The sequence below is a fragment of the Brugia malayi genome, assembly GCF_000002995.4.
Source record: "Brugia malayi strain FR3 genome assembly, contig: Bm_v4_Chr4_scaffold_001, whole genome shotgun sequence".
In the NCBI taxonomy this organism is placed as follows: Eukaryota; Metazoa; Nematoda; class Chromadorea; order Rhabditida; family Onchocercidae; genus Brugia; species Brugia malayi.
Window position 1 is genome coordinate 9,099,722 of NW_025062478.1, and position 12,130 is coordinate 9,111,851.

Here is a 12,130-nt window from a genome sequence, read left to right on the forward strand (position 1 = left end):
TACAGCGAATCGCATACAAAAAGAAAAACATTATCAGCAAGATTCAATCGCTGAATCATTTAAACTTTCATGCATACGATACAGATCGCATCTTAATGAATACAAATTGTAATAACCTATCTATGTAAATGATTAATAACTAAAAAGATCCCGTCTCGGCAACAAAAGTTCAAAAGCTAAGCCCCTTCGGAATACAAACTATTCTAGTTTGCTCTCACAAAATGGTACAAATATAACTTCACTGATCTGTTAATAGAATATATTACTTTCGACCTGGCGGGACGTATCCAGCATAAATACCCACTGGCTTCTGTGCAAGTAATGTCGGAATACTGAGAAGGACGGACATTAGTGGTATTATTGCGAGTATTTTAGCTATCTTGCTAAGGAGAGCAGACAAAGGTAGCGCATTTTCGGGTGCCATACCTTTCAACTCGGTGTTAATCTGAAAAAGACGATTTATGCATTTTGTTGTAGACAAAAAAAAGAAAAACCAAGAAAGGAATGACTTCATAAACCCGTCCCATAAGTAAAGAGTTACAGAAATAAACTAAAATCGACCAAGTTTATACCAGACGACTGAAAAAGTGACGTGCAGCCTCCAACTCAGTCAGAAATGCAGTGAAACTCAGTTCATGAAACTGCGTAGAAGTAGTGTTTCTTAATGCACTTCAAACGAGTCAAAACTTCCTAAATTTTTGTGGAAATTCTTTAAGCTTTTCCCAGTAGAGAAAGGAACATTGGAAAACGGATAAAAATTATTAATTGGATGAACAATAGAAAAAACTGACGGCAAACTTATTGCAAAATTAGAATCTACTACAGGAATTGAATTCCTTATATAATAGGAATAAAAAAAGCATATCTCTCTGTCTTGAACTTTTACTGTTCAACGCACTAAGTTTAATTTTCAAGAGGATTTCTAATTTTTTAAGAGCATTTCTAAGAGGATTCGAAACATTAACTTACAAAGAATTGCTGGGATATTTCATGCAATCCTGGTTTGTAGAGACCATATTTGCCCATCACAAGCTTACCTACTTTCGTTCCTTCCGGTAGTTTTGGCAACAGACGTCCTCCTACCTGAAAAGTACTTAATATTGAAAACCAACATATCTGTAGGGAAAAAATTATAACTCCAAAATAACCGGAAAGTATTAAATGCTAAATGTTAAAACATTGAGCACAATTCCATGAAGAATAAGTAGTACATAGGGTATAATACTCAACTGCAATGCAAAGTTTTCATTTTTACAACAATAATAAATTAGAACTAACGCCTAGTTGCCATTCGGTATGAACAAGCGGATTCCATTCAAGAACAGGAGGTGGTTTCTTCCCAGAAATTCCACTGCCAGTAGCTCCTCCACCTACGGTTATTTCAGGAACAACAGAAGCCTTAATACTTGTATGCAGTGAGCCAACCTGTTGACACTCTTGACTGCTTAGACCGATACTCCACTTTACATTGGCTACATCACATTCTCGAAGTATTTTACTTGGCACACTAACCCCTTGTGACAATCCAACCTTCAAATAAACAGTTTTACACAACGCTGACATAAATACTTATATACTTCAATTCTCATTTTTCTATCTACTTTATTTTGCGCAACTTCTATCTTTTACGAACGGATTAACCTCAAAAATCAAGTCCTGTCAACAAATACTTGCAAAATTTATCTACCTCTGGTAGTGCGGTCTCTGATACCGGAAGTAAACGATTGGCAAATGGAGAAAAGCGAAAACGTACCATCGATTCCAATCAAATGGTAACCTAGAATATGGTTGTGTAGTGCAACAGGTCATAATTCGAAGGTACTTCATTAAAAACCCATTGTAATAGCAAAGAGGACAATACATCATTCTCGGATCTTTTTATTTACTGTCAACTAGTACTTCTCGATAATTAATGACTTTTAAGAAGAGAATAGCAATGGTAGTAGCCTCTGAACACTTTCTGATTATGATGCCTATGGCTATTGGGTGAAAGTAATTCTCAATTTTCTTCTAGCAATTTGATGAATAGCATATAAATTCAATGCCTATCTTTCTATTACTACATTTTATACAAGAGAATAGCCTGACACGTTGTTCTCAATACGATGATTTATCAGCCTGTTTGGTTTATTAGTGTACATATTATATCCTTTTGGTACAATCTAAAGGCCAAAAGACTATCGCGAAAGTAAGCCAAGAACCGCAGGAGCCAACTGCGCCCCGCACAACAGAATACCGTCCGGTCAATCTTGCGACAGTCAGTCTTGTGACAGTTCCTTTCAGTAGCAGTTAATGTACCAGGAACTTGAGGAATAGCATGGGAGAGATAGCAGAGATGGATGAGATTTAACATATAAAATATAAATGGAGATGCTAGAGATTAAAAAAGATAAATCGGAAATAACGCTTCAAGATAAGGTCCAGAGACAAATGACGTCGAGAAATATAGCGATTTTTGAGAGACAGCAGAGATTGATGTAATTTAAAATATAGGATGTTTCTAGGAAGCAGAGCTGTGGCAGAGATTAAAAATGTAACTTGAATCAATATACGCCACGTGGGAGTCAGGGATGGAGAGAAAGGAAAAGAATCAGACGTGTTTCGAAAGATTCAAACCGCTAATTTGTAATTTTCATTATTATTTCGAGATGACTTTGTTTTTGTTTACATATTTAGTAAGGTCGTCTGTTACGCTAGGAATCGACGATTGAGTTGTAGAAATGCAGAATCTTTAGCGGAAGTTTATGAAGTGAAATAACATATTGTTAGAAATTGAAAGTATTCAAGAGTTAAGGAAATTTATTAGCAAAGAACTGCTATAGTGCTGTTTAACTGTGACTGAAGATTTCATTCAACTCTTTTGTATTACCAAACTTGATTATTTTATATAATGAGGTGTAATATAACTGTTAGATGGTTTTAGATAATTCTCTGATAATATGTAGTTTTATTTAGATTGATGTTATAACTTGTCGATTTCTTTTTAGGTTGTAGAAGAGAGAAAGAGAAAAACTTAAAGTGGTGATAAAAAAGAGTCTGAAGGTGAGGAAGAATAGAAAGAAGAAATGGAACATATGGAAGTTAGTGGTAATGCAGATGACAGTGACAATGATGATGAGTAAGTATTCCTATATTTTTTATTCTAATAGGTTTTGCATTTGAAAATTTATTACAAAAAATGGGAAGTATCCTTTTATGGAGGTAAAAGTTTTTTGGGACATATCTGATGTTGAATTTTTGTTTTCCATCATACGGGATCTATTGTTCAACATCAATGTAGAAAGTACTTTTATTTTGGCATTTCGTAAGTCTTATTGAGAAAAATCGAAATGAAATGTTGTGCAGAAGTGAAGCTAGCAGTAGTGGAGAAGAAAGTGTTGAACTTATGGTTACCACTCGTGAGAAACGTGCAAACGCTGGTAATAAGATGGCACAGTTGTTGGAATCCGCCGAGCTAGAAGATGAATTTTACAGGAACACCTATGGTGGTAGATTTCTTGAGGTAGTTCTTTTTCTTCTTTCCTTAACTATCAGTCAAGTAGGTCTGGACTTTACTTCACATATTAACAAGTGTATGTAAAAAAAGCAGCACTTAAGTGCTGATGCCTTACAAATGGAAACCTGCAGATCACGATTTTTATTGCTATTGATTTTTCAAGAGAAAAATTCTTTGTTTTATTTGCTCTGACTCAAATGTAAACTATTTAGATACTTAGCATTTTAGAACACTACGAGACTAATTACCGTTTGCTACTTTTCAAGTAAGGTTTTTCACTTCAAATTCTTTTTGCTATTGAAGTTTTTGGGTAACTACTGAATCATTTTTCATTCCTTTTCAGGATGATGTTGATGATGCATTCGAATCACCAGTGGAATCGGATCATGATGAAGTAGATTCTGACTTCGATCATCCTGAAGAGGAAGACGAACCAATTAGCGATGCGGAAGAAGAATCCAAACGACGGAAACGAAAAACTGGTTATAAAGTAATTTTACTATAAATATTAATAATAATATAATTATCTTTTCTAGTAGTTCAAAAGAGTAAAAACAAACTTCTGTTTGATTTCCAACTATGAATTGGTTTTAGATACATTTTATTGAAGATTGTTCGATTTTCTTAGGAACCGAAACTGGGTGGTAGTGCCTCGAAGAGAGCTTTGTTAGAGAAAAACAAAAAATGGGTCATGGCACGAATGGGTTGCCTTACTGCAGTCGCCAATACTGTCAGTCCTGAAACTCAGGTATGTTTCGTCCTCATATTATTCCTTATTTTTGTATGCATTAAGATTTATGTCTAGAATAATTGTAAAAAAGGCTATTCATCATCAAAAATCGAGATGTTTATTTTAGCTTAACTTTGATCACGCTTCTGTTCTAGGCACAATATTTGGAAGAAGCCAAGGAAACAGAACGGAAAAATGTTGCATCGTTAAAGAAATATGAACAGTTCGAGCTGGAAAAGAAAAAGAAACGTGAAAAAACAAATGTTATTAGGAAATTGAAACCACCTTACATTAGTACTATGGATGGCCCAAATGGCAAATGGATGATTGTTCCAGAGATCAAAAAATTTACAAAACCAGAAAGAGTGGTAAATTTTTTCTATCCATTAAATTCCTCATTGCGCCACTTACATCTAAAAAGCAATTGTATCTCAGTGCAGTGTGAGGATAACAAGAAATTATATATTTTATACCTGCTGCTCAATTCCGAGAAATTCAGCATGCAACTCCATATTATTTTTATATGTCATTATTTTCCAACCGAATGGAAATAATTTATTTCTAATGAACAGAAGACTTATTTTACTTGCATCATAACACTTCTTATCATCAATCACTAGAATTTACATTCGTATCTCTTTCATATCAATGTCGTTCTATTAGTATGCACGAAAGATCATTTCAGGTAAAACTGCTTTGTTGTGTAACATCACGTCCCGCAAAGTATCGCGACCCATTAACTGGTTTACCATTTGCAACTCCTGAAGCATTTAAGCTTATTCGAGAAAAGTATGCAGAATATTTGAGAAGTATGCCTAATCATCCGGCAGTGATGGCGTGGCTTTCCAAAAAAAGTTGATCCCGTGTTTCTTTATCTAATTGTCCATGTTTATCTAAATTTATTAAATTTCTAGATAGAAGTTACATGTGAAATATTAGCAATACGTGTGTGAATTCATCGATTTCGGATAGAACAGCTAATAAGTTTGAAAGATGTAATTTAATAATTTAATAGCTCCACAAAATTCTCGGATAAAATAGTACAGATACGCTCAAGTTACGATAATGATAGCAAGAAAGATATCCATACATTCTTTCCTTTGCCATCCTTTTCATGTTGCAACGTTCACAGCAACAGTGCTCATTTATAGATACATACAAATAAAGAGTACCATTTGATTTGTATTACGTATTAGACAAATTTGAGGATTTCATTAGTTCCTTGACTATTGAGAATAGCAAATTTAAACACAAATATTTGTCACATATCGTATACACCCTCATCATAAATGTACATGCTGTGATAAAAATGTACTTCCAAATCGATCAAAAAAAACTACCGAATAGTTTGATAGGTGAATAAGGTAAATCATCTAATTGATTCTTCAAGATTTATAGCTCAAACAACGAAAGTGAAAATACCGCTGTGTTTAAACTCTAGGGCAGGCAACATTTGATGACAGTAATTGAGTTCCGTTTATTTCTTTATTCCGTATTTTATGTTTCTGCAGCTCACACTTTCCTCCACTACGTGATCGTACCACAAACTTCCAAACCAATCATCGCTTCCTTAGTTTGAGAAACAAAATCCCAACTTGGGACATTCGCATCAAATAAGTGATGCACTTTACGTCTTCCAGTGAATAGTAAACCGTTAGGAGACTCAAGAAAAACCCACCAAGAAAGAGCCCTTTCCTGACATACAATTTGGAAGTGAAAATTTATAGCGAAAATTACCAGAGATTCTGGACTGTTTAAGGCGGCGGGGATTCCTCCTACCAGTGCATTTAATCTCATTTAAATTATGTTGCTCTTTCTTTATTGGGAGACGAGAGAAATTCAATTTAACATCATAAAAAAGACGTGTAAAACCTTGCAAAAATTTTCCTACGACCTGTATAATCATTGCTATCTTCTCGTTTCTCATGGAGCTGCTGACTGCTTAAATAAAATCTAATTTTAATCTATGCCACTTCCTCGATTAAATCCAGTGTTGTCTCGAGACGAGAAATTTACTGACTAACATCATTGTTGAGCGACTGAATAGTTTTAATATTAAATGGAGTGTTGCAAGTTTAATTTTTGCTTGCAAACTATAACATTCGTTCAGAACGAAGAGTGAAAATATACAACTTTACGTAATAAAAATGCAAAAATCTACCGATTAAACCATAGTTTTATGGACTTGGACCTTTTTGAATGCATCTGGAACGGGGGTGAGATGAGTTGTACATTATCAAAACAAAAGATAGTTTTTTCCAGTACCAAAAAGAAGAAAGGCCACCTCGATTTTTGGGAAGGAAAACTACCGACTTATGATTCTCATAAACAAGGAATCTACAACAAATTTACAATAAGTTTAAGATCTGAGGTACGAGTCTTAAACTGAACGACTCGATAAAATGGTATAATATCATTAATAAACAATCAAGAGACATAAGGAAAAAGGAGAAAAATGTGTTATTTCAAAACTTGAAATCTTTATACTTCTTCTGTTGTTGCGTTGATTTCTTTTGTTCCTGTACCTTTCTTTTACGCTGCAAAACAATTAAAATCAGAGCTGAACAGACAAAGAAGGGAAAAGCAAGTAAAGTTTTATCGCTAACGTTCTGTTTAGCAGAATGCTCAGCCACCATATCTGAGAAATCTTCGTCATCGTCCTGCCGTCCACGAGTCTGTTTTCGCAACTGTTCTTCATACTTCTTCTCCAGACCCTTTTGATCAGCTAGATCAAGGTCTTCAGGATTCAACGATACTTCTACTCCAGCATCTACTCCTTGCGATGCGGGTGCCGGAGTCGGTTTTTTCTAAAAAAGTAGACAGTAATAGAAATTCCATCTATAAAATACCCGAATTTCATTATCCTATTTAAAAGCTGGAGAAGCACTATTCTGCTGATGAATACATTAAGAAAGAAAAGGTATGAGATGAAAAACAAAACAAAACAAAACAAAAGGCTCTTGAATAAAAACTCACCGACAAATCATAAACATGAGTGCTGGCCATCATTTGTCCCGCGATACGATCAATCTTACGTTCTTGAAGTACCGTATAGAGTGCTGGTGCAGGAGTTTCACCACCTGTTGTGCTGCTAAAATTTTTATTTAAACTACAGATTTTCAACTTCTTAAAACAGGACTTAGTAAATTAAAAAGCATCCCAGAAATTATTCTCTTTAACAGTAACTCAGCATAACACGTTTCAAGTATTTATTTTTCCTGAACTATTATGCCCTCGCGTCTTATCCGAAACCGAATTTTATTTTATTTCTTTATTTGCTAAACTAAAGAAGACGAAAATGTTGAAAACCCAAGAAACCTGTCTTCTATCCGCTTGCCCTTTCGCAATTCAATGGTATCCGGAGTTTCAACACCGGTAAGAACACCCGAAGTCATTCCTGATGGTGTTGCAAAACTAAAAGAAAAAAGATTATCATCTCCTTATCTTTGAACTACTACTAATGTAATTTGGAAATAAAATGATGCAGGTCCAACGAAGTAATTTTTTCTTCTTTACAAACAATGGAAACATAAAACTTTTGAGTCAGCTGCATTCCGTTAGATGTTAATTTTCTATCCTTAACATCATACAATACTGAGTCACAAATAGAACTAACCCTTCTGTAGTAGCAGGAGTAACGAAGCCTGCTTCAACCCCACCACCCTCACCTTCCTCCTCTTCTTCACTTTCCTCACTAGAATCCTCATCACTACCTATTTCACCCCAATGCCGTCGTTCTATTCGTGATTCGTCATCCAATTCTGGCAAAGCTGGAGCCTGAAAAAGTATACCATGTTTATAAAAATGGAGCCAAATGCAAAATATTAACGTTAAAAAATTCTATAGAAACGATAAACATAACATATACACTAAACAATGAGACAAGTTACTAGATAAAAAGGCTTTCATGAAGATTCATACACTAAATACATAAGTATAACTTTCTAGACAACCAATTCAAAGTAACACATATACAAGCAATTTTAAAAGTTTTCTATAACATTCTTCCGTTAAGGATATTGAAAATGTAATTTTCAGCGAAAAAAATTGTAAAAATGCAATTTGACAATTATTAATTATTAAACTGCAACCTCAAGGCCGAATACATCACCATACAATGGCTTTCCCATTTCATCGACCGGAGGTTTACCCCATCCACCAGCATGATAACCAAATGCACATCCTTCAGGAATGGGGCAATTCAATCCTGGTATTTTCAAATTCGGATATGATGGTGGTGGTCCATACCGCTGCATTGCAATCAACCAGGGGGGCGGAAATTTGTGCGCGTTCTGAAAGATAAGAAATAACACCAGTAACTTATGTTAAGAGAATTTTAACTTCATGAGTGTTGAATGACACTTACAGGACCAACAGGCATCCCTAGAGCAACTCGTAGTTCATCGGTCAGTTCGCCTGGTTTCTTCTCACGCATGACTGTTTCCAGCTCTTTACCTTCATAATACAATTCACCCATCTGAGTCATCACAGGTTTTGTTTGCCATTTAAAAAAAGCATCATGCAGCTTTTGATAATCGATATCAATACGGCCAAGTTTCGGTCTTGCACGTTCACGCATCTTTGACTTTAACGACTGAGCATCTTCCTATAAAGAATGGTAAGTAAATAATAGGAAATTATTAGTAAAAACCTAAGCGACACATGACGTGTCGTGTCATATTGAAAGAAGGAAACTTCAATTATAAATTTTCTGTTGCCATATTCATAGGACTGATGCAATTAAAGTGATGCAAATTTGTTTAAGTTAAAAAAAAAAAAGAACGTTCAAAAACCTCAGATTAAAATATGAAGGAACTTACTTTTTCCCACATTGTTTCACGCATTTCCATTATACCCGTCCTCTTGATAAAATCGGGCAAGTCGAACGGAGGTCTTTCAAAACCCCGCTTGCCTGCCAGATATTTCCTCTTAGCATTCCAATGTCTCGGTACAGGTACTGTATTTCTATACGCTTTCAATGTAACCAGGAGATGAGGATCACGTGAAGTGACATCTGCCCATTCTACTACATCTGGTCGTGTTGTGACCTGAAATATTATGTAACATCTAATATGGTGGTTGTAAAGAAAAAATTTAAGCGCCACACAGTAATTATATCAAAGATGGGTATACGAACATACATTTTAAATTTAACCTGTCTATACTTAAAAATTGTGCAACTGAGGAGAAAAAAATAAACTTATTTTTCTTTTTTATATCTTCGAGTACGCAGAAACTCAGTCACAACAAATAACTGAAATGCGTGACTTAGAAATAAACAAATACGTTCTTCTGAATACCTCTTTCAGTTCAGCAATAGTCGGTTGCATAGACAGACGAAGTTTTCTCTTGCTCAGGGTTTGTGTTTGCCCGGCCTCCTCTTGTTCACGCTAAAAACATAACACTATGTTTGAAACTATGAAACGAATAGCACTGGTTGACAAATTCTACAAAGACGCACTTTAAAACATTTTTTTAAGATCCGTCTACTTCCCAATCCATAAAGGGAGAAAGGAAATCCATCTACTAACTTCCGAATCAATAAGGAAAAGAGGAGAGAAAATCTCTCAACAATTACCCGTTTTTCACTCATTTCTTCTTGCAAAATCTTTTCCGAAATGGAAGCCTTCGTTGGCACTTCTTCTTTCTTCGTTTCTGGTTCAACTTTTTCAACAGGTTCCTCCTTTTTTACTTCCTCGCTTATCTGCATAATTTATGTAAAACATTAATATTACTAAAAAAAAAGACACACTACAATAACCTATTACATTTTTCTGTATGTTCTGTGTTTCAGGAAATGAATGCTTTTTGTTCTGGCATCATAATAACCAGTGTATTATGCATTTACAAACTAGTGACTACTCCAGATTACCGAACGATTCTAAAAATCTTATGAAGCAAATTGAAAATGATAGCAAACAATTTCATATGCAGTCAAGGACCGTCAGTGTAAGGCAAACAAAACAAAACAATATGAAACCTTGAAACTTTCAAAAACTTTCGAGAAGTAGTGGTAGTTTGGATCACTGGGGTCTAACTCTAGAGGTTTTCCAACATAAATCACTTCAACACTGTCATCATTATCACTGCCAGCTGGAGTTTTATCAATACCTAAATTTCATATTTTTAAGTTTCAGACTTGAACTGCAAAAAAAAAAAAAAAAACTAGATTATATTTAGAAAATGCAAAGGAAAAAAAAAATAAATGGTATATATTTACTTTTTTTAAAATATATTTTACCATTTACAAATACTCATAACAAACAAATGCATGAAAAGGTGGCTAAAAGAAAACATCAGAACCTGAATCCGAATTTCTAGCACCATCTTCTCCATTCGTTAATCTCAAAACCTTTTTCTTTTTCGATTCCTTTTTTTTCTTGTTTTTGTTTCTCCTTCTTTCCAGTTCCTAAGGAGAAAAGCAAAATGAGTACACATTTCATCACTCACTCTCATCGGTCCAAAACAACAATTTCGCTCATGGAACCATGACAATACATTAACCAAAAGTTGCTCCGATAATAAAAAAAAATGCTTCATATTGTTTTGGGCAGAATTTTACTAACCAACCTTCAACTCCTTTTTGGTAAGATTTGGAAGAGCATCCTCTTCCGATGGATCAATCACTTCAACTTCTGTCATTTTTCGAACTGACGACTTTGTGCAAAAGGCTGAAAATTACCCCACACTCCAATAAATGCAAATTCTCATAAATACAAAGCTATTTTATTCTTAATCATTCATTCTTCCACATCTTATTTGTCATACACGAAAAGCATTTCCTCTCTTCATATCAAATCATCACTTCATTAAACTACTTGCTAACAGCTAATACAATCTTAAATCAAACAAATGCACATTTCGAAGGACAACTAGAATTACGCCACTACAGAACCACACATACTACCACCGACTATCAGGTTGCAATGTTAGGGAACGACTCGAGGATTGATTAGTTAGCACAGAATGTATGGTCTGTAACTTTAATTGTCTGCCTATGAAAATAGTGTCGTCCAACCACTTGGTAAGCTTGGTTGCTTCTCCTAGGAAGTTGGCGACAAGATGATCTTTAAAATATCATGAGGTGTTAGCGATAGGATCTGTGAGGAAGTTGATGACAAGGGAACTTTACATTTCATTGATGGATGTCAGAAATGTACTACATTCCACTACATAACAGATTTATGATAGGAACAGTTGAATATTTGTGAAACATTCGTGCATTTGTCTTATTCAGTCACCGATATCTTGTCAACGAGCTCGAAACGACCATTACTGCTTAATGGGAGATAAAGAATAAAGCTTGGAACGATTAAGATATTCCATGAGAGCGCTTGATTATGTAGATAGATCTCAATGTTCATGTTTCTTGTTATAAATCAAATCTCTTTATCTGTTTATTACATATCTCTAAGATATCTTTTAACTATTTGTATGGAGTATTTCAGATATTTGAGTATTTTAAAGTAAACGGAATTAATATTCGACAACATTAATTCACTGTCTGTCCAGAAATCTATCTCTCTGTAATGACAGAATATAATGACCATGGATTCCATTCAATGCAATTAAACTATTCAGTATAAAGTATTATCTGCAATTATTTATTATCTCTTCAGTTGAGAGACTTCTAAAAATTTTAGGACTAACTTTAGAAACATTTAAATTTATCGAAATGATAACATTTTTGTCTACATAAGTTATGACTCATTCAGAAAATTTCTCTAGTTTATTGCAATTTACTTAAAGTAGCATTTTTTTTTCTTTAATGAAAATGTTGAAACAATTGATGTTTCTTTTATATATTTTTAAAATTTCAGAACATTTTTGAACAGACTTTCAAATTCAAACAACAAATGAAAATCGCTGAAATCGATATGCTTGACATACATTTTTCTTCAATG

General features: G+C 34.4%; 3 protein-coding genes across 3 annotated transcripts; 1 reads left to right on the plus strand and 2 right to left on the minus strand.

Annotated features, from left to right (window-relative positions):
- Positions 1–262: 262 nt before the first annotated feature.
- On the minus strand, positions 263–1,756 carry Bma-kdp-1 (Uncharacterized protein; the record flags this gene model as incomplete). Its single annotated transcript, XM_001902429.2, has 4 exons — positions 263–445; positions 970–1,083; positions 1,279–1,530; positions 1,688–1,756. The coding sequence occupies 4 exons, from the start codon at positions 1,754–1,756 to the stop codon at positions 263–265; spliced, it is 618 nt and encodes a 205-aa protein (XP_001902464.1).
- A 1,309-nt stretch (positions 1,757–3,065) lies between these two features.
- Bm2266 (uncharacterized protein) lies at positions 3,066–5,085 on the plus strand (the record flags this gene model as incomplete). Its single annotated transcript, XM_001902428.1, has 6 exons — positions 3,066–3,118; positions 3,346–3,502; positions 3,840–3,986; positions 4,125–4,244; positions 4,382–4,594; positions 4,912–5,085. 6 exons carry the CDS (start codon positions 3,066–3,068, stop codon positions 5,083–5,085), a joined length of 864 nt encoding a protein of 287 aa, XP_001902463.1.
- A 1,606-nt stretch (positions 5,086–6,691) lies between these two features.
- Bma-sftb-2 (splicing factor 3b, subunit 2, putative) lies at positions 6,692–10,868 on the minus strand (the record flags this gene model as incomplete). The annotated part of the gene is made up of 13 exons (XM_043082204.1): positions 6,692–6,763; positions 6,833–7,033; positions 7,203–7,317; positions 7,545–7,640; positions 7,843–8,003; positions 8,318–8,518; positions 8,593–8,832; positions 9,047–9,274; positions 9,527–9,616; positions 9,805–9,930; positions 10,207–10,337; positions 10,530–10,635; positions 10,797–10,868. The coding sequence occupies 13 exons, from the start codon at positions 10,866–10,868 to the stop codon at positions 6,692–6,694; spliced, it is 1,839 nt and encodes a 612-aa protein (XP_042938138.1).
- Positions 10,869–12,130: the final 1,262 nt, after the last annotated feature.